Raw genomic sequence first — 21,534 nt, 5'->3', positions numbered from 1 at the left:
CTGCCCCATCCTCGGCTCCTGAGGATACGAGACCAAGGCAATAAGTGCTTAGCTCCCCCCGCCAGTACTCACCTTAAGCTCTCCAGCTGCCACCTTGAAAGCCAGCTCCACCAGGCAGCCCACCGCCATGCGCACGGCACTGGAGGAGTGCATCTCATTCCATACAGTGTCACTGTCCACCTGCAGGGGCAGGAGAGCAGGCTTCAGCGTGCCCCCTGCAGGGGGAGGGCAAGAATGGGGATGGACACTTGGACAGCCAGCAGCTATGTTGGGCAGGAAGGGAGGGGCCAAAATTGGGAGAACCATTCACCAACCCCCACTGGCAGGTGCCCTACTCACCCCGATACCCCCACAAGGCAGCATGGCGTACATCTTCTGGCTGATGGGGCCTGCAGGGAAGAGAAACAGAGCTACTCTGGAAGTTGCCTCCACTGCCAAGGCTGTAGGTTGGGGTGTGCAGAGGGCAGTGAGTTCAGTCATAGAAAAAGACCCAAGCCCAGGACAGGCTTCTGCAGCCCATACCAGTTGGGAGATGTCTGTCCCCTGTTCTGGGGGTACATCCTGCCTCTGGGGCAGACAGCAGGGAAAAAGGGGCAGGATCATTTGGAAGAAGAGCAAAACACACCCCCATCACCAAGCCGGACCCCTCACCTTCCACTCTGCAATGCACTCCCACCAGCATGCTCTGATAATGTCATATTCTACAGGAACAGAGTCCCTTGGAGGTATGCAATATGGCACTGTACCACCTCTGCCTTGGGGATGACCTGTGCTCAACAGGACCCACTTGCCTACCCTGGCCAAGCAGTCTTCCTGACAGCCCCCTATCCCACCCAGGCAGTGGACAAGGCCTGGCCCACACCCTGCCCGTCAGCCTGCTCACTCACCAAGCAACTTCTTGCTGTCCAGCTTCTGTCGGTTGAGGGGGCTGGTCCCATAGAGCAGGGTATGGTATTCAGAGTGCACCGTCTGAATCTCGTCCAGTGTGGCTTTTCGACCTCGGATCCGCTGGCAGGGGAGATCAGGAGAAGCGTGGCACTGAAGGTCCAGCTCTCCGTGAAGCCCAGACCCTCTCTCTGCACCACAGCCTGGGGCACATGGAGCCACTTCTGACCTCAGGAGATCCAAAGGCTTTTGAGAAAATATAACCTGGCCCCCCCCCGCCTGGGGACCCCAGGCCAGGACCCTCCCCGATTCTGCGGGGGACCATAAGGGGAAAACAGGCTGTAAGGGATGGGGGGACTGGCCCTGAGGTCAGGGGTTGTACAGAGACACGGAAAGAGGCTTCACCAACAGGGAGGCACAAAGGCCTTCGCTGGGTTTGCGTTGGGGGCTGAAGGAAGGAGGGGCTCCCTTACCTCACACTTGCTGAGCAGGCCCGTCTCCTGCAGCCGGGACCAGATGCTCTGGATCCGGCCAGCATGCTCAGGGTGCACGTGTGTGTTTCCGCACATGCACTGGTGCTTCAGCATGAATGTGTCGTAAACCACGCCTGAGCCAGAGACATACCTGTCCGTCAGCTCTGCTCTGGGCCATGTGACAGGCTGGCCACCGCAATCCTCAGAAGAGCTCATTGAGCTCTCCCCAGCCCACCCCAGCCACCCTCCCACACACCCACCCCTCTTCTCTCCTCCGGAAGTTTTTTCCTCCATTACTGCCTGTCCAGCCTCCCTGCTCCTCACACCTCACCTCACTGCCCTCGACACCCCCCTGGTTTTTTATCTCTGCCCACTACGCCCCTAGCACCGGACCCTCGTGGCACATCTTCCTTTCCCCGCTCCTGTCACAGCCCTTGTGTGCTGTCCCCACCCCCCACTCCCCACTGATGAGGTGAGACCATCCTCAGGCATCTGTGGCCCCAGCACAGGGCAGCGTCAAGGGGAAGGGCTTTCTGGAATGGACAGAGGCCTCACGCTTGCCCTCACAGGGAGACAGGGGGAGCTGGAAGGGCAGGATCCGACTGAGACAGTGAGCTTTCTCCACCCACTGGAGGGCTTGTGCGGTGATGGCACAAAATCAGGGGTCCCTCGGCAGGAGTGGGTGGGGCCCTGGAAAAGATGCTGCCCCAGTGGGTATGGACAGGGGATCGCCACGCTCCCTCGCGGTGGGGCAGAGGATGCCCCCACTACCACAGGTGGCTGGCTGGTGGTGCACAGGGAGAGGACGAAGGCCTGTTTCCCTCCCTTCAGGGCACTCTGAGGGACCCTGGCAATCCCTTCAGGGCAGGGGCTGTATCTCTTCACGATTCCCACCAGGCTGAATGCATGCACAGGCCCCTGGCACACGGTGGAAGGACAGTCGGCAGTAGTGGGGCTCACCTGTGGTGAAGAGGTGCTTGGTGGGCTGGTCTGGGGGGCTCTTCATGCCCCCAGGAGCAGCAGGTGAGGACTGGGTTCGGCCCAGGGCCTGGTGGGGCACAGTGGACAGGCTGAGGGGTGCCTGGTACACCTGTAGTGGCTGCAGCTGCTGGGCATCTGAGAACACCTGGGAAGGAGGAGAGTAGGAGGGAGCCTAGGTGAGGCGTAGCCTGAGATGGATGTGAGAACAGGTGTCCTGGGGCCTCCAGGGGGGTCCCCAAGCCAGCCCTTCTAAACCTCCTCTCCCCCCCCCCCCCCCCACTCCCTCCAGGAACAGAAGAAACTCCAGCCTTCATTGTCTCCATATCCCAGGAGAAGGGGAGGGATGGGAGGACAGTGATGAGTCATGCCAGAGTAGCATTGAGGTAAGTGTGTGGGAGGGGTGGGATGACTCAGGCCCCGAGGGCTCAGCTGTGGCCGCAATGAATGAAGTGCGCACTAGGCACAGGGCATACTGTAGTAACAGTGAGGGTGTGTGTGTACACACGCACACATGCACGCACAGGGACCATCGCACAACTGACCCTACGCAGGCAGAAATGCAGATACGGCCACGTACGTACAAACACACACACAAGCAGACAGGCGGGCGGTCACAGACAGAGGCAGGGAGGGGTTGGCGACTGGTGTTGACAGCTCTGAGACCAACACCAGCAGTCCCTCCCCTCCACAGCTCCTTGTCTTTTCCTACTCCGTTTGCTCTCTTCACCAAGCTGGCCCTGCACAGCCTGGGCACTGCAGACTGGGGAGAGGGAAAGGCAGGGTGGAAAGGAGGAAGGACAGAGGGATGGTGATCGAGGCCCGGGGGATGGGGGCACCTTTCTGTAACCAGTTCTGGACTCCTCCAAGTCAGGTCCCTCCTCAGCGCCACTCTCGCCCTCCTCATCCTTGACCTGGATGCAGTCCTCCTCCTCCTCTTCCTCCTCCTCCTCCTCCTCTTCCTCCTCCCCTTCCTCCTCTTCCAGGTCCTCCTGCGTGCTCTCACTCTCCGTGGAGCCTTCTCGGGGTATGGTGAGGGCTCCCTCCCCCAGCAAGGCCTCCTGCTGCTCTGTGAGCTCCTCTTCTGTCTCCTCGGGGTGGGTGGTGGGCTGTCGGGCCAGCTCCCCCGTCTTCGTGAGGATCTGGGAGCAGGGCAGGGGGAGCGCATCAGCTGGGAGGGGGAGCCGCCGGGCAATCTGTGGCCCAGGAGGGTCCATCCTTCCCTCCCCTCTCCCCGGCAGCCACCCAGCCCTTACAGAGCTGTGTGAATTAGAAAAAGGCAAGGTGGCTCCTTGAGCAGATGTGGCACCAGGGAGTGGCCTCGGTGTCAGCCCCCTCGGCCTTCCCGTCAGCCTGGTCCTGCCCCCGGCACAGCCCTGCGCGTTTGCCTCTCCCGGCTCACCTTGCCCAGCTGCAGCTGCTGCTGCTTCTGCTTCTCCAGGAACTGCTGGTGCTGCTGCTGCATGACCAGCTGCTGCAGGGCCTGGGGGCTCTGGGGTAGCGGCGAGGACTGAGTGCGGCTCAGGGGCCGGTGCCTCGGGAGCTTGCCCACCGTCCGCATGCTGGTAGCCACTCGTTCACCCGTCACCAGTGGGGACTGCCCATGGAGCGGCACTGTCAGGTGCGGGGAGGACAGTAACCATTACTGTCAGGCCCCTCATCTCATCCCAAGACTCTCCCCATCCTAAAACACCACCACCTATACACTCAGGAGAAACTGTGGAGGGGCCTGGAGCACCCTGCCCCCAAATCTGAGCCCCCTTCTTCCTCCTCCCCGTAATGAAACAGTCTCACAGCTAAGAGCCACTGCCTCCAGCAAGCCTTCCTGGATTCTCCATTCTCTCCCTGTGATTCACTTATGTTTGCACATGTAGTCTTGGGCCCTCCATGGGAGTGAAAACAGTGACTAGTTCTTCCCATCTACAACAAGACCTCCCTGCTCAGGAACATGGATCCTGGGCTGGGGAGCCCGGGAGCCGTGTCTTTTAAGCAGAACCTCTTCTGATGCCACTGGCTACTTAAGGGCTGACTGTCCCAAGCTGTGCTGTCCAATCCCACAGCTGCCGGCCACACTGACTACTGAGCACCTGAAATGTGGCCTAAACTGAGATATGCTCTAAGTGTGAAATACACCCAGGTTTCAAGAGAGTGTAAAACACAAAGTATCTCACTGATAACTCTTTATATTGACTATGTGTTGAAATGATAATATTCTAGATATAGTGAGTTAAATATGTTATTAAAATGAACTCCACCTGTTTCTTTTGATGGCCTAATGCGGCCACTAGAAAACTAAATTACAGATGTGGCTTGTGTTATCTTTCTACTGGACAGCGCTGCTCTGGCACGTGAGCTCCATCATGGCAGCAGGTGCTGCGGAGCCCAGGACCCGCAGGCTGTAGGTTGTGGAAGGAATCAATGATGCCACTGAGGGAAGCTGTGGCAGGGCTGGAAAGAATCCCTGACTGCTTCTCCCTGCTGGTCCTGCCTTGAGCCCCAGAAGTGGGGCCTGACCCTCCTCCCTCGCACAGCTGCCTGCCCACTCACCAGCGATGAGGGTGCTCTGCTGCCGGGCCTGCTCCAGCAACAGTACATGCTGCAGCAGAGAGGCGTGCCCGTGGGGGCTCGAGTCGCCCTCCAGTGTCACACCCAGCAAGCAGCCGGGGATAGAGGATGTGCTCATGAACTTGCCAGTCAGGGCGCCACCCTGCCGCAGGGACTGAAGGGCCTGCCTCTCAGCCTCCTGCTGTGCTGACAGTTTCGGGGAGGCCTGGGGATGGAGAGGGGAGACAGATGAGGGAGGGGCTTATGTTGCCCCCGTCCTGCCAACTTCGGATCAGCATCCCTCACCTACCCTCTGCCCACCTCCCAGCTCTGAGGTAGTGTATGTGATCTCCCTCAGGGCCTTGGGAGGACAAAAGCTCTAGCTGGGGACATCCAGGACTAACAGGGTACGCGCCCGTACTTACAGTGAGGTGCGAGTTGGTGACAGTGACTGTGGCCTGCAGCCCTAGGGAGATGTTGGGCAGAGAGGGAGACGTGTAGAGGCTGAACTGGTTGGGAGAGCTTTCCAGAGGGAGGGCCCGGTGCTGGGGGAGCATCTGGGGAGCAGTCAGGAGAGACAGGCATGAGCGCAGGCAAAGGGGTCCACCTGGGGCTGAGACTGAGGGCTATGAATGGTGCCCTGCTCCCCCCTACCAAGCCCCACCTGGGGGCGGGCCAAGAGTCACAGCCCTTCAGGGGCCCGTGGGGCATATCCCACTCCAGGGCAACAGGTCTCTCCAGCCTGTCTACATGGGAAGAGAGGTCCCTGCTGGGCACTCTCAGCAGGACAGAGGGGAAGGAGCTGCTGTCCTTCCAAGGGAAAAGGGGTACCTCGGGCCCACCCTCCCCGCCCACAGGCCCGTACCTCGGTGGGGATGTTGGGGACTGAGCCAGTAAAGCCGTTCTCAGCGATGGTGCTGTGGGAGCTGTTGGGAGAGCTAGGGCCAGAGCCTGGAGCGCTGTTACACACAGATGACACTATGGGAGAAGTGGCTGTCAGCTAGGCCTGCTTGGAGCCACCGCTACTCCAGGCCCTCAGAACAGGGACAGGAGAGGAGTCCTTACCGCCAGGCCCAGCACCTGTGATCTCAACAGCTCTCTTCTTAAAGGTGCTAATGACAGTCCCATCCTTTCGACGCAGGAGGGGACTGCTTCTCCGCTCGGCCACCTTCTGCTTTAGCCTTGAACGCACTTTCAAGTTAGGTTCAGAGGCTGGGGAGAAGGTAGCCAGGGCTCAGACACATCCACGCAAATGGGCACATACTACAGCCCAGCCCTCCACCTCCCAGGAGCCATATGCTGGGAGGCCAGGCTGGGCACTTACCTGTTTTGCGGAGGGGGAAGTCATCGCGGCTGTCATAGGGCCCAAGCAAAGGCAGTTTGTAGGAGGGAGGCGTCCCAGGGGGGCCACTCTGGGGAGGGGAACTCTGGTCCAAAGAAGCATGGTGGGCTCCCCTAGGGGTTGAAGGGCGGGGATAGAGACAGATTTAAGGTATCACCTGTCACCTAGCATTCTACGTTTATGAAATATCCACTGTGTGCAGCGATAGAAAAATGGATCCTGATGAGGGAAGCGAGAGAAGCCAGGAGTGGGATTTCCTAGGAGGGACTGCAGGGCCCATATATGGCTTTAGGCCAGGAACCTCTTTCTAGCCTGCAGGCAGGCAGCCCCTGAGCAGGGCACCTCTGGGACCCATGCCTGCCCAGGGTCATTACCAGCATTTGGGATGCTGCGGGAGGGAATGGTTGAGGCCGCCTGGCGTGGGCTCCTTTGACTTCGACAGGAGGAATTCCTGGAGCCTCAGCTTCACCTCGGTGCTGGCGATGGCACCTGTGGGACAGAGCACAGCTGACCTGGGTGCTCGGGCCAGGACCCCACAGCCTAGGGGAAACGAACAGGAGTCCTGGCTGGCCCCAGGAGGCCCCAGGCCTTACTCTCTTTGCTCTTCTCCTTATTCCGCAGGATGAGCAGCTGCTGTTCCAGCCGCTGCTTCTCCAGCTCCTCCTGCCGCTGCTGCTCCCGCTGCCGCTGCTGCTCGAGCTCCTGCTGCCTCTTGGCTGCCAACATCTGCTGCTGCTGCAAAGGCACGGGGGCGGGGGGCAGGGGGAGGCAGGGTGAGCAGGTCCAGGCGGGGGTCAGAGGTCTGGGTGGCCCCCCCGCACCCCCCTCGCTCACCTTGAGGTGCTTCTGCAGCTGGACCTCATGCTGCCGTGTCAGGTGGTCATGCTGTTTCTGGAACTCGGCGAACAGGAGCTGCTTCTGCAGCTGCTGCTGCTGCTTGAGCGCCAGGAGCTCCTGCTGCAGCTGCTGCTCCCGCAGGGCAGGGTCCACAGAGCCTGCCAGAGCACCCCGCAGCTCCACTGGGCTGGGGCTGCCTCCACCCCCGCCACCCATGGAGCTGGGCATGGCTCCTGGCAACACCGGCTTCACCTCCACTGTGGGGAGAAGAGACAGAAAGGGGTCCCCACTAAGCCCTGGCAGCCTTGCCTGACACCCAGAGAGCTATCAAGCAGGACTACTAGACCAAAAGAGAACGGAGAGATGGGAAGTCAAATCCCTCTGCTCTGGGGATACAAGCTTGTGCCTCAGTTAAATGAGGTTGAAGCCATAAACTTCAATAAGACGTATAAGCATGAAGCACAGTACCTAGAAGATTGTGAGTGCTCAAAACGTGTTACTGTCATTGATAGTTAATGCCACTGGGTTCTTTATATGAATTATTTTACTGATGAGGAAACTGAGGCTTCAAGAGGTTTAAGTAATATGACCACAGACAGCAGGTGACCGATGAACCAGGATATAACTACTGTCCTTGGGCCTCCTCCCTCACCTCTCAACACCACACACTCCCCGCCAAAAAGTCTGTACTAGAAGAGACACTGAGGCGCAGGGGTCAGTTCTAGAAATGACAGGACTGGCAGCCAGGCCCTCAGTGAACCCAGGAGAGGCCCTGTTGGGACCCTCTAGACATCCCTACCCACTTCCCTTCTCTCTTCCCCACACCCAACTATGGAAGCTGAAAGGAGAGGCTATGGGAATGGGGGTGAGGTGGAAGCAGGAGGCCTCAGGGGAAGGGGGTGCAGGGCTGCACCAAACCAGGGACAGGAGGGGGCTGGGAATCAGACTGGCTTCCTTTGCTGGATTATCTCCTTTCAACAGTTTTATTGTAATTACCCTGAAAATGCCGCTATATATAGAGTGAGCCAAACAGCAGCTGTGCCTAGGGGGAGGAGGGAATGAGAGAATGGGAGAATAGGAGGGCAGGCGCAGAGAGGAGGTGGGAGGAGGAGACAGGAAAGGAAAGGGAATCAGACAGGAAGAGGTAATAGCAAGGGGGCGGAGGGGGGACGGGAGCTGAGGCAGAGAGCTCAGAACTGCAGTCCCAGGGACAACCTGCTGGGAAGGGAAGAGTCCAGGGGCCTGCTGGGTCCCAAGACCTTGGGTCCAGGCCCCAGGGAGTGGCAAAAGGCTCCAATGGGAAGGATAAGCCTCAACCTCTTGATCCCTATACACTGTCCTCTGGTCACTGAATGTCACTTCCCATCACTGCCCTGTGGTTGCCAGGGCAAACACCGCACCAGCAAGGAGCCCCAAACCCAGCCCACACCCCACAAAGCCTCCTGACGCCAGCAGGAAGGGGAAGGCAGGCTACCCACTGCCTGGGAAGGAGGAAGTGAGAGAGGCAAGGCCAACCCATCTTGTTTCTTTTCCATGTCTTTCTCCAAAGAAAGCCCTCACTTTCCTCACTCCAGCCCCGGGAGGCCCCAGGGCGTGGGGAAGACTCTTATGGCAAGAGCCCACTCCTGCCCAGGCCTGGAGAAGAAAGCACCCTAATATCCGTGCGGCTGCCGGTGTTTCCTGCCCTCGTGAACAGGCTTCTGCCCAGGTTCCCCCAACCCCTCATCAGGAGTACAGAGGGGCGGGGGGGGGGGGGGGCAGTGAGGGGCTGAGCTAAGAGAGGCTCCCACACCTTGTGCAGTCAGCCTATGGGCCTAGATCTGAAAGAATGTCACCGAGGCAGGGGCTAGGCCTGTTGAAGACCCTCAGGCCGTAATATGGCCTCTGGGACCCACTGGAGGAGGGGAGTTGAAGCCTGAGCAGAATGTCTCTCTCAGTCCCCATCGTCCCTTCTCCCCCAAGCACTGCGAGGCACATTCCTCTGTGGTCTGCCCGCCAGCCACACTGACGACTCTGCGGCCAGAAGGCCAGAGCCACATCTGTAGGAGTGGCCAGATGTGGCCAGAGGGTGGGGCTACACACACACACACACACACACACACACACACACACACACATCTACTTTTCCTCCTAACCCACGTTCTATCCCAGCACCAGGACATTTCTGGAGGTGGCCGGCACCATCCAGGGGGCAAACCAGGGTGGCAGCAAAGAGCCAGCAGCCAGCCTCAGGTCTCCCCAGCTCTGGAAACACCCAGCAAGGCCCCAAGCTGCCCTGGCCAGTGTGGCTCAGTTGGCTGAGGGTCGTTTCATGCACCGAAAGGTCGCCGGTTCCATTCCTGGATGGGCACATGCCTGGGTTACCAGTTCGATCCCCTGTGGGGGCATGCAGGAGGCAGTAGATGGATATTTCTCTCTCTCCTCCCATCCTCTCTCTCTAAAATCAGTAAAAACTTTTTATTTTACAAAAAAGGCCCAGGCTGGCTGGAGAGTTGTCTGTTCCTAGGTAAGCCTGGCTAGGCCCGGGCACTCCAACCACTCAGCCAAAGGTAGACAAGCTTCAACCTGCTGCTCCCAGCAGTGTCGGGGCTGCAGGAGCCAATGCCAGCCCGCCCGCCCACAGAAGGGCAGGGGTCCAAGTTATCCTGGCTCCTCGCAGTCCTGGCTTCCCTTGCAGGAGCCCTGCAGAGAGGGCACGGGCTCAGGTGAGGGGAACCTCCCACAAGGGCTCCCTCACAGCCGCCATCACGGCTGCCACCAAAACGCCAGGCCCCGTGCTGCAGTTAGAGCTGCAGCCCCATTGGTATGCAGGTGGCGGGGCAGCCAGCGGGCTCCGCCACACAGCACTGTTCCCACGCAAGCAGGAAGCACGGGCGACTGGAGACTATTAATCCGCAGGCCCTGTGCAGCCTGGACAGGACACAGCGCCCCAGGGGTCTGCCAGGTAGTCACCTGGCTCCAGCCAAGATGGAAGGGGCTGCAGCGGAGCAGCCGGAATCAGAGAAAGGGTAGGGGGTAGGCACTGAGCCCCTGCATGTAGTCTGCTGGGCACAAGACCTGGGGCTAACTGGCCTTGCACCCCCTCAAGGATCTGTGCCCTCTGCCAAATTGGCACGAGCAGGGTAGGTGCATGGCTGCCCGCAGCACGAAGCGCCTGGAAGAGAAATGGGTGTGCCATGAGAAGAGGCTCTTGATCGCCTCCCAGTGGACCAAGGAAGGTGCGAGCACCTCTGGAAAGGGAGGGAGACGGAAGGACACTGTTCCTTAAGAGGACAGTTGGGAATCTGCTAGCAAGGAGACCACTGAGAGGCCAAGTGTGGGGTCACGTACAAGGGCAAGGCCCTGGGTCCTCCGTTTCCCCCCATACTTCCTTCTGACAGAGAGCTGTAGGTAACAGAAAGTAAGCCGGACAGCCTACGCAGCAATCTCCTACAGGGGAAGCATTGTCTACCCCGCTCCAGACTCTCTCCTTCCTGGGGACTCTGACCCTTATCCTGGGAGTGGCGGCCTCGGGAACCAACAGTAACACCATCCTGTCCTCTGGCCTTCTGTGGGTTTGACCCACACCACCCCTGTGGAGAAACCCAGTGCAGGTAGCTGGGTGGGCAGGGCTGGATACTTCTAGCCATCACAGTGACCCCACTTATACCAGGCTCTGGCTCAGAAGGAAGCTCCCTGCCCAGCTCCTGGGCACACCCGGGCAATGGTGAGATCTCAGTGACACCTTCCCATCTCGCTGGGCCTCCTGCCTCTCCAGGACCCCCTTTAGTACAGCGGGGGTCCCACAGCAGATCTGAGCAGCACAACCAGGGATAGCCTAGATCCTTGGGGGGAGACGAGGCAGGTACTCATGGGCAATCTTTGGGACAAATGCCAGCACAGCCTTAGACTACAAAGAGGGTCCAGGCCAAGCCTTCCTCCTGCTCTGAACACACCACAAGCCATGCTCCAGCTCCAAGCCCGCTCTTGGGGAAGTCACCAACTCCAGAACCCCTGTGACCCAAGCACTGGCAGCAGGGAATGGTGCCTTTAGTTGCCCTTGGAGAGGCCCTGGAGGGAGCGGGGCAGCACAGTGTATGGACCTGCCCGGCAGGATCTAAAAAGTTTAACAGTTGGCTCTAAAGAGACCCTCCTCCCAGGAAATACCAGCCACAGAAGTCGAGGGAAGAAGAGGAGACCACGTGAATGTAGAATACGAGGGAGGTGTGCAATAGCTGTTTGGAATGTCTACACGGGACCAAAACGAGACCTTTGCTGACAAGCCCTGGATCTGAGGGGCTACCCTAACAAGAGAGGAGAGGGGGTGAAAGGGGCTTTTGAGATCATCTGTTTCAGTCCCCCTGCTACACAGATGAGGAAACCAAGACTCTTAGGCTCCTGTGCAGGAAATCCCACCAGCTAAGGAGCAGGAACTCGAAACCCAGTGTCCTGACTCCCAGCTCAGGCAGCCTGTGCAGCCTGGCTCCACGGCGGGCACCCCGGTGCTCAGCACCCACCAGACCTAGGTAACCACCTCTCTGGAGAGCAGCAGGCTGGCAGCCTGCCCTGGAGGGCAGCACCTTCTACCAGCACCAATACCCTCAGGAGCAGGTCGGGGAGTCAGCAGCTTCCTTAAATGTTTAATGACCTCACTCTGTCCCTCTGGAGAATGGGAGAAGGCCCTTGTCCCTCTGCCGGTCTTGAGGGATTTTGGAAGGAGGCACAGAACAGCATTTCACACTCCTCCCCACGACGCCCATGACCCCTCCCCACGAAGGATGGTTTCCCATGATCTATTTCTGTGCTCTTACGTGATTAGTGAGGCCAATTTAGGCTCAACAGGTTCTACCACAATTCAGACAGCATTTCCACATGTGCAAACTGGGATGACTCTCACCTAGCAATTTTCACAACACCTCATGTCACACGCATCACATAATGGGTAGGAACAAGGGCTGGAGTAAGACAAGACCAGGGTTCAAGTCAGGCTCTGCCACGTCCTAGGACAAGGGACTGAGCACCTCCCTGTGCCCCGTGCAGGCATCTGTGAAATGGGAGCAGGAATAGCACCCACCGCCCAGAGCTGCTGGGCTCGGGAGAGAGAACACAGGCAGCGCGGCTTGGCACCGGGCCTGGGGAAACCTCAGGAGGTGCTCGTCGGGGCTGTTATTAATGACTCCTGACATTTCCCGGACCCCTTTGCCAGTCTAGTGAAGCCTACGGACCGCTTCTCAGAATGTTTCTAAAGTGAGTGAAGTCAAACACTTAGAATCACGTGGGGTCAAATTCGCAGACCACCTGAACTCCCAGGAAGTCAGGCTCAGACCTCTACCAGAGGGAGGCTTCAGCTCTCTCGTGTTAGACTGCCCCAAGGCCGCTGTGGTCCTGTCCCCATCAAAGCCCTTCCTGGGGGCCACACACAGCACAAGCTGGACTCACCAGCCGCTGGACCCCAGCGCTGCAGAAGGCATCTCTGGGAACAGACTCTTCCCAACGGTGGCTCCTCCAGGCTTTTCCTCCGGCCCTGCTACCTCCAAGAAAGGCCACTCTGTCCTCTGCGGCTCGGCCCATAGCGGTGGAATCCCTTCTTCCCCTCAAAAGCATTATGTAGCCCAGATGAGCATGCGTCTGGAGCCCTGCTCTCAGGGCCCCAGTTACGAGCAGCCAGAAGGTCTTCCCTGGTATCTAGCCTTACCGTGCCCGCTGCAGGCAACACCTCCCTCCCCGGTACTATTCCACATCTTCCTGGGCCCCTCTTCTTGCAGAAGCAACATGAACTGACTTCAGAAACTCTTAGAATGACAGGGCAGGAAGGGCCTGTAAGTCAGCAATTTAACGTCCCCAGTTGACAGAGGAGGACAGTAAGCCCCGAGATGTGAGAAATGGGTCCAACGACACCTGGAAAGGAGGTGCAGGAGCCAGCCAGGGCTCTGGCTCTCCCTTCTGGCTCTCTACCTCCCACTGAAAACACAGGAGAAATCCTGAGGCTGCTCCTGAATGTAAGGAGCGATGGAGTAAGGAGCCAAACTCAGTATTCAGGACCCAGGGATCTCGGGGCCCCCAAAACACCAGAGACCAGGAGCACGTAGGAGAAGGGAGCCAAGTGGATGGAACCCCCAGAAACCCCGAGGCAGACCGTGCCTCTACAGCCTTAGGGGTACAGAGCCCAAGGGGAAGGTACAGAGCGTCTCTCACGGGTGAGAATGGAGTTCGGCATTGATCTTGGGCTGCCATGTGAGGGAGAAATAGACTCACTTCTCCCAGCCCAGCCATTTCCAGGAAACACTTGGGCACCACGCTAGAGGCAATTAAAAGGCACGATAACCATTCAAAGTCCGCAGCTGCTGCTGAGAATGTGCACTCCACACCTGGGGTGGACAACAGGGGCCTCAGGACGTAACCCAGCCCTGAACGTCCAACAGAGCAGCCTGCCCACCTGCCCACCTGGCCACTTGCCAAAATCCCCCACCCCAGCTGGGGTTTAGCCACCTGCTCCCCAGCGTCTCAAGACATTCTCCCTCTCCAGACTGCCAGGCTGCTAAGAGCTGGATTTGACTCTGACTGGGGTAACAACCTCCCTCCTTTTGCACGAGGCCCTTCTCTCAAGAATCCTCAAGCCCACGGAGGCCTTCCAGGGATGCTGGTGACACCCACTGGCAGGCGACTAGGCCCCATGACCCCTGTCCACATGACCCCTCGCCACACAGCCTTTACTCCAGCATGGTGTGGGGCTACTCCCATCAGCGTCACCTGAGATGTGCTAAAATGCTGGTTCTGGGCTGCCCTAAAGAATCCGAACCTGGGAGGGGGAGGGGCAAGACTTGGGAACCTGCATTTTAGTAGATTCCTTGGATAATTCTGATACAACTGAAAGTTTGAGAACTACTTTCTCACAGTGTCCCGGGGCGGCTGCACTCGTTTTTGCTGCCAACCTGACAGCTGTTACAGCTGTGTGTGTGGACACAGTTAATCTGATTTCCTGTCTGGCAGCTGTGCAGCCGGGAAGGGACAGCTGAGGGTCTCAAAAACAAGAAGAGGGGATGAGGTAGGAGGGAATGGGGGCAGGGGAGGCTGTCTGAAGGGACGGGGTATGCAACTCTGTTCCTGAGCTCCCTTCTCCTGTCGGGCTGAACTCCCTGCAGGAAGGGAAACAGGTGACCAAGTGGTCCCCAGTATTTATAGAAAACAATCTCCTCTCTGAAACCTCAGAAGTCCCCCCAAGGCCAGACTGGCCTCTATTGTCTAGGAGCACAACTTGGAGGTACAAAGGCAGGCTTACCACATACAGTTGTGCAGGTTAGACACGGCACAAGGGCACCTGATTGAAGGGACAAGTTGGGGACTGAAACCCAGCCCATGGTCCAATTGCTAGGCCATGCACTCTGGCATGAGGATATCCATCTGAAAGAAAGGGCCACTTTCTACATTTTGCACATTGGAGCTCTTCTTGTGTGGGTTGGCAGTGGCCCTACCTAGAGACCTGAGTCCGAATCCCAGCTGTCTCTTACTCTGTGACCTTGGGCAAGTTCCTTAACCTCTCTGATCCTTCTCAATTATAAAACATGGCTATTAATACCTCCCTAGAAGAGGTAAGGTAAGGAAAGCACCTGATATCCCGTCACTTAGTACACTATATTAGTTCCCTTCCCACCAGTCTCACCCTTCCTACCCTCCCCACACCCTACACCTACACACCCACACGCCCAGCCAAGCTTGGTATGGTCTGAAGAATGTGAATAAGAATATCCAGGGGAAACTCCAATGCCAATCCACGGCACTGCTCAAAATCCCAATATGCACAGCATCTTTTCCTGGCACAGACAGGATGCACACCCTCCTCACTGGGAAAGGAGACTCCTCTTCCGTGCCTGCTCATAATATCCTGCCCAGTCCAGGCCGGAGGGGAATCTAGGGCTCCCAGGGAGGCAGGGGATGCCCCAGCACTGCATTCTGGGGAATCCCACCCTGCAGTTCAAGTTCCCAGACTCCCCAAGCTGGGACCAGGCCTAGAAGAGGGGGTGCCCACTGTGTGCTGGGCTGTTGTGGAGGTGCCCTCAAGGAAGACCTAGGATGGCGCTAGACCTGAGCTGGGATCTGTCCCCCTCCTCAAGCAAGAACAGCAGAGAGTACCCCACATCCCTCATGGGCTCCGTCTGCCAAGGTTCTGGCTCACCCACTGGGGCAACCATATCTGTCTATTTACCCAGAGGGCCACGCCCCAGATTAGAGCCTAGGAATCCTGCCATCAGTCCTGGACACCAGCCCCTCAAGCATCATTCATTCATCCGTGTGCCGGGCACTGTGCTAAAGCTGGGAAATGGCTGTGAACAGGAGAGCCAGAGAGCAATGGATGCCCCTAAAATGGGGTTCCACACTTGCTGCTGGAGCAGGCAGAGCCCACCCCGGAAAGGCCCATTCCCCAGCCCCTCATGCTGCAGAGGACTGGCAACACACACTGCCCAAAAAGCATCCCTGGACACCTGCTTTTTTAGCCTCCGGCTCTTGCATCCTGTGTCAAGAGACTGGGGGGAGAGGGAGAGACCAGGGTGCCTGGGCCCTCATGGCCATGTTTATCCAGGGTGGAATTTTTTTAACCCAAAGGTTAAAGTGTTTCTATTTGAAACATCTATTTACATTCCAGAGTGAAGAAAAAAAACAAGGCCTCCGAGCTCCCGGCCTATATCTGTCCCCAGCCGCGTCACAGACACAGCATCAGAGCTGCGCAGGGGAGAACATTCTTAGCCCTCTCCCCGAGCCGCCGAGGTGACTCACACCTCCCTCCTGCCAGCATGGACCACGCCGCCGCTCAGAAGGCTAGGCAGTGTGTGTGTTGCGGGGGGGATTAAGGGGAGACAGGGATCTGGAGAGAGAAACTGGCGGGGGGTTCTATGCAGGCACAGGCAGCCTTAGGGAAGAGATGTGGGTAGCGGGGTTCCAGCCTGCAAGGATTCTGGGGTTTAACTTGAAAGAAGGTGAGAGAACGTGCTGAGGAGGTAACCTCAGCCCGACCACCAGCTGCTGCTGGAAGGCAAGGGACAGTGGGAACAGGGCAGGAGGGGTGAACTGATATGGCATCTGCCAAATGGGGTAGAGCTGCCCCCAAGCAGATGCTCTGCAGTCAGTCCTTGACTTCCCAAGAGACCACCTTGACTGCTGCAGGCTCTGGGATAGGGGTCAGCAGGTAGGGTCTTTAGCTAGAGCTACAGACTCAAGTAGACCAAGACTAGACTCCCTCCCAGGGGGCTGTGTAGGGGCTTTGCAGGGCTGGTGCCCAGGGTTATGCCCCTACCCTAGGAGACTACATGGGCATCCCTGCCCAGGCAGATGGCAAGCCTTGTTCCAAGGGTTTTCCTAATTTTCCCAAAACAGTCACCCACTGACACATCTCAATTCAGCTGCAACCTTATCCCTGGATGGTTTAAAGCCAAATCACACCAGCTCCCACCTTCCAATTCAAAGCTTGGGACCCACGCCCACGTACCCAGAGGCAAAGACTCCCCATACATACACACACAGACACCCACGCCCAAGTGCCAAGCCACTGTCAGGAGGGGCCACGCGGGCATGGATCCAGCAGGCCCCTCCCTCGAGGAAGCATCTTGTGGTGCCGGCCTGGTGGGAAGGCTGTGCCAGAAAGGCCTTGATGCTGCCAACAGGTTCCTGGGAGGGAGGGAAGGAGTGGCCCAGCTCTAGGGCACCCCACCCCCAGCCAAGAGCCAAAAAAGTCCCTGCTGAGAAGGTGGCAGGGCTAGGGGGGGTCCCAAGCCTGTATGAAGGCATCTCTTTGCCCTCATGAGATGGGAACAAACCAAGGCCTGGGGGAAGGAGACATATGGGGGAGCAAAGACCTAAGGCAGCAAAGGCCCCCTGATATCCCAGCTGCCAGCCTCTGCCTAAGTCTACACAGCTGCACAAGCCTCCTCCTTAGGTGTCTGGTTCCCAGGGGACTCCTGACGAGGGACTTGCGGAAATCACTGCATGGACCCTCTGCTCCTCAGAACCCAGCCGGAGGAGCGAAGGGAGCCTTTATTTGTGTGCACACTCAGCTATGGCTTCTTCTCCTGCCCAGACCTGGGGGGCGGGCAGCCTGGAGGCAGGTCCCTGACCCACTTCCTCCCCTCGGACCACGGTGCCAACTAGGCCAGGATCCTCTAGCAATCCACAGCCCCCAGCAGGCAATGCTGACCCTGCCGGAGGCCAAAGGGGCTGGAAGAGATGCGGCCCAGCGCAGCCGAAGGGAGGGCAGGAAACCCCACCTCCCGAACTACCCATAGTCTCAACACAAAGCCCCTAAGCAAGTCCCAAGCAAGACCCTATCTGGGCGAGGCTCAGAGCCAGACACTCAGCCCCAGAGACAAGGATGCCCAACGGCAGGGGACAGGTGGGGTCGCCGAGGCACTTACCTGCCACAGGGATGCCGTGTAGAGGGGTCCGAGGCAGGATTTCCAAGGATGGTTCCCGGCCTGACATCCCATCTGCTGAGAAACAGGATTCCGTCTCATAGATGGTTTGCAGCATCTCCACGAGCCCCTGAGCCTTGGGCACCAGCAGCATGCCAGAGAGGGGGCCGCCAGAGGCGGGGATCAGCCAAAGGGAAGGTGGTCGGGCAGGCCCTCACGGCTCAAGGGCTCCCTCAGGCCACTGCTGCCGGGACCCGCACTTGGGGAGGTGCCTCATCCGGCCTGGGCACTCCTGGCAGCGGGAGGAGCCAGGAGGCCCCGGAGCTACGGGCCCAGCTGGCCCCTAGAGGGGCATTGGACCACCGGCCTGTCCCCAGCTCTCAGGAGCTGGAGTATGGCAAAGCACTCAGGGGACAGGAAGGGGAGCTCAGCAGGCAGGCGGGCTCTCTGTGTTCCCTCCCAGCCCTGGGTGACAGCTTTGGGACCGGCTCCCTGCTCCTCCTTCCCGAATGAGCCGCCGGCAGCTGGCAGGAGACTGAAATAGCAATTGGGGGAGGGCCCTGTCTATAAATAGGTGGAGCATGCTCAGGGAGCTGCAGGCTGGCTGCCAGGAGCCAGGGCCTGGCGGAGGCCCCATGGGGGGAGGCGCGTTCCACCCCAGGAGGAAGCGCCAGGCAGGGGGATGGGAAGAGGGGAGGGCCTGCACTCAGGGCCAAGGCCACAGAGGCTGGTGGCCAGAGGCTGGGCTGGGGAAGGGCACCACCGGAGGATCCGTGCATCTGGGACAGCTCTGGTGCTGCTCCTGGCAGGCGAGGGGCTGGAGACCAAAAAACAATTCCATCCTCTCTCTTCCCTCTTGCATCCAGAGCGTGTTTAGGAACAGGAGAGGTCTTCAAGAGGGCAGACAGGGCCACCTGGCCTAACCTTGCATCTTTCTTGGAGTTCTTCTAAAAGCCGGATAGAAGTTTGTTTACCTTCTGCTCTCCCTCGGAGCTGAGAGGCGCCCCTTCAGCCCCTCAACCAACATGTAGATCCCTGGGCAGCAGCTAAATGGCAGCTTCCTTCAACATATGGGGGTGCCACCTCTGGAGGCTGCTCTGCTTCCTTCTAGGGGGCAGGAGACTCTTCCTGGACAGGACGCATCCCCGCCCAGGGAAGGGGACCTGGGCGCACCTGCCCATTCTCAGCGCACGGGTGGTTTCTCCCCTGCAATGTGCCAGGTGGAATGCTAACAGCAGCACATACATCACCTCATTTATTCCGCATGATGACCTCAGGGGATAGGTGCAGATGGGGAAACCAAGGCACTGAGAGGTGAAGTCACTCACCCTTGGTCATATAACTGCTCACATGGTAGAGCTGGACAGTCTAAGCGCTAACTCCCACAGCCCACTGCCTCCTGCACAGCAGAGCGAAGCTGCCCCAGGGTTTCCGTTAACAGGGACCCAGGGAGGAACAGACTTGAGGTTGGAGGCCCTCTAAGAAGAATCAAGAAGCTGCCAGCATCCAGCCTTCCTCACCAGCCCCAGACCTCACAGAACAGCTCCTGTTCTGGGGTGCCACTGGGACCGAGGGCTGGTGCCCCATGAGAACTGGTGATACCTACCTACCCTGCCCACTGCTGGCCCATCCCTTCTCCTTAGATTGTGCTTCCCACTGGTACAGAGATCCCACTTGGCCCCCTGACCTCACTGGAGCCTTTTAATAGCCTGGTTATTCCTGGGTCTGGGTCCCCCTCCCCCTTCCTGATGTCACAGTTGCTATTTTGGAGCCCCCTCCTGGCCCCTTCTTGCCCCCAACTCCAGGCATGGAGCCAGGGACACCTGTCCTCTCCCTGGACTGGATGACCTCACCCTCTTGTCGGGAGCCCGGGGGGAGCTGGCCAACCAAGGACACAGTGGCTGTGGGTCCCGAAGCCCATCTTCCCACCAGCTTCTGCCAGCCAGGGACAGCCAAGGTGCCTCCTGCCTCAGGCGGGGTGCACACGGACACGGGAGGTGGCAGAGGTGGGCATTCCCAGGCTACAGACTGGCTGGCAAGATGTCTATGTGGGGGGTAAGGGGGTACAGGACCTAAACAACTATCTGGAGCCTCAGCTTCTTAGCCAAGGCAGGTTCTAGAAAAATGGGGATACAGCAGGGCCCCCACAGGGGTCTAAAGTTGGTGGACACCCCAAGGTAGGTCATGGGACCTTGTTTGCCACCCCCAACCACAAACTCATCCTGGCCAACCAGGTTCTCTAAACAAGAAGGGAAGGCCAAGGTCTCCTCAATGGGGTGACGGGCAGCAGACTCAAGGGAGCCCAGAAATAGCCCCTCCCAACCCAGGACTCCACCCACCCACGCTGGGAGCAACCGGAAGGGCTGGCTAGCCCTGTCCTGGCTCTCCTGCCTGCCCCAGGCACAGGAGAGTACGGCAGGGGAGCCCTGCTCTGGAAGAGAGGAAGTCACCAGTTATAAGGATTCCAAGCAGGGCCTCCAGAACCTGGAGCAGCCAGAAACCTAAGGAGAAAGCTCTCTGCTTAGGGAAGACAGGAGCACCCAGGAGACCGGGCATCCAGAAGTGGCCAAAGCCAGGGGCTTAGGGCAATGCCCAGCACTGCTGTGATTTACAGTAACAGCAAGAGGTGGGAAGGGAAGTGTCAGACACAGCCAGACAGTCCTCAGTGCAGCTCCAAGGGAACAGGAGAGGAGGACTGGGATGGAGGCAAGTCTCTTTTTTTACTTCTGAGATTCAAATGATGCAACAATATCTTCCTAAGGCCTAACCTCAATCCTTCCTGCGCTATCGCCCCTTTCCTTGTGGTTCATGTCTCTTCGGCATCCCCACTCATCCCATGTGTCACCCTACAAACCTGACAGAGCACCCACCAAACATGGGGTATCTGAGCCTCATTCGGAGCCAGCACAATGACCTTGTTCCGTCCCTCGGAGGCTTTGGGTCAGGCCTCCTAACCCCCTACATCTCGAGGAAGGGAACCCAATCCTGGCTCCTTGTGCTCCTCCAGGCTTCCATTTCCTGGACCCCAAGTCTGGGGTGGGGCCTGACCTCAAGGAAGAAGGCAAGGTCGGCTTTGTGTATAATACGAAAGCCAAGGGCTGACCCAAGAGCACCCCGATGGAGTGTGGGGTGCCAGCTTTCCTGGGGTCCTAGAGACATTAGGCCTGCCTGCCCTCCGGTTTTCTCCTGCCCTCTGAGCCCAGTCATGCTGGAGCCCGTTGGCATCGCCTGGAGCTGCCATATGCCAGGTCCCATGCTAGGTGCTGGCTGAACCCTCTCATTTGAAACCAAGCCCAGGAAAAACATAAACTCCTACTTTGGCATCTTCACATCCCCTCAGGGTTGACCCTGCCTCCTCCCACCATCCCATTCTAAGCCTTCAATCCCTTTGGAATGATGGAGCAGGGGAGAGGAAGTCGAGCAGACCCAATCTATAGCGAGCACAGAGATGCGCTGGGGGCCCCTAAGTGGAGAAGTGACAACAGGAGTCCACTTCCCAGACCCCCACCCCACACTGGCACTGACCCACTTTCTCCTCCTCAGGGCTGGCTCCTTCCCCAGGGGCTTAGAGGCAGAGCCCGAGCTGGAGACTGGGAGGCAGGACGCCGAGGTTCCTGGCTCCACCCCACACCCATGCCCCAGTTTCTCTGGTCACCAAGAAAGGAGGGGGCAGCTGCCCTCCCTCCCTCCCTCCCTCCTTCCTGGGAAAGGGAAGGAGAGAAAGTGTGGAGTATGCTGGGAGGTGCTGGGCAGGCAGGTGTTGTCATAAAGCTTGTCTCCCTCCCACGCTGTGGATAAGGAACCGGGCTGCCTTCTCCTGGGGCCCTGTCACATCTAGACTGGCTCACATGGCGGGCCTCACTCTTGCCCTCTCCTCTGGGCAACAGCACAGACGACGGGGCAGTGACCAGAGCAGGCCTAGGTCCCAGGTCTCGGGTCAACCCCAGGCAAGGGACAGATTCTGCCAGTCCTTCAATCCCACTGAGGGGAGCAAACGTGATCAGTTCCAGAGAAATAAAGAAAGCCTAACTCCTCAAGCCCCCTTTTTCCTGAAGAGTAGCCAGACACCCGGGAGTGGACTCCTCGGGGAAGCAGG

The 21,534-nt window shown here is 58.6% G+C and overlaps 1 protein-coding gene across 4 annotated transcripts in view; it reads right to left on the bottom strand.

Annotated features, from left to right (window-relative positions):
• HDAC5 (histone deacetylase 5) overlaps positions 1 to 21,534 on the bottom strand; it is a 35,881-nt gene that overhangs the window by 5,691 nt on the left and 8,656 nt on the right. For 2 of the 4 annotated variants that reach the window (XM_079797679.1, XM_079797678.1), the window contains 15 exons: positions 17,442 to 17,516; positions 6,816 to 7,316; positions 6,597 to 6,711; positions 6,205 to 6,335; positions 5,946 to 6,092; positions 5,746 to 5,858; positions 5,306 to 5,437; positions 4,884 to 5,106; positions 3,739 to 3,950; positions 3,176 to 3,478; positions 2,319 to 2,484; positions 1,359 to 1,492; positions 888 to 1,008; positions 340 to 389; positions 73 to 180 (listed from right to left, as the gene is read on the bottom strand). In XM_079797679.1, coding sequence (XP_079653805.1) covers positions 73 to 180; positions 340 to 389; positions 888 to 1,008; positions 1,359 to 1,492; positions 2,319 to 2,484; positions 3,176 to 3,478; positions 3,739 to 3,950; positions 4,884 to 5,106; positions 5,306 to 5,437; positions 5,746 to 5,858; positions 5,946 to 6,092; positions 6,205 to 6,335; positions 6,597 to 6,711; positions 6,816 to 7,316; positions 17,442 to 17,516 — 2,531 coding nt within the window. Of the gene's footprint in view, positions 1 to 72; positions 181 to 339; positions 390 to 887; positions 1,009 to 1,358; positions 1,493 to 2,318; positions 2,485 to 3,175; positions 3,479 to 3,738; positions 3,951 to 4,883; positions 5,107 to 5,305; positions 5,438 to 5,745; positions 5,859 to 5,945; positions 6,093 to 6,204; positions 6,336 to 6,596; positions 6,712 to 6,815; positions 7,317 to 17,441; positions 19,200 to 21,534 lie in introns of those variants that run through there. The other 2 variants (XM_079797681.1, XM_079797680.1) reach the window with 2 other exon arrangements.

This window comes from Cnephaeus nilssonii, assembly GCF_951640355.1.
Source record: "Cnephaeus nilssonii genome assembly, chromosome: 19".
NCBI lineage: Eukaryota > Metazoa > Chordata > Mammalia > Chiroptera > Vespertilionidae > Cnephaeus > Cnephaeus nilssonii.
Note: the sequence above shows the minus strand (reverse complement) of the source record. Positions and strands in the feature narration are given on the sequence as shown.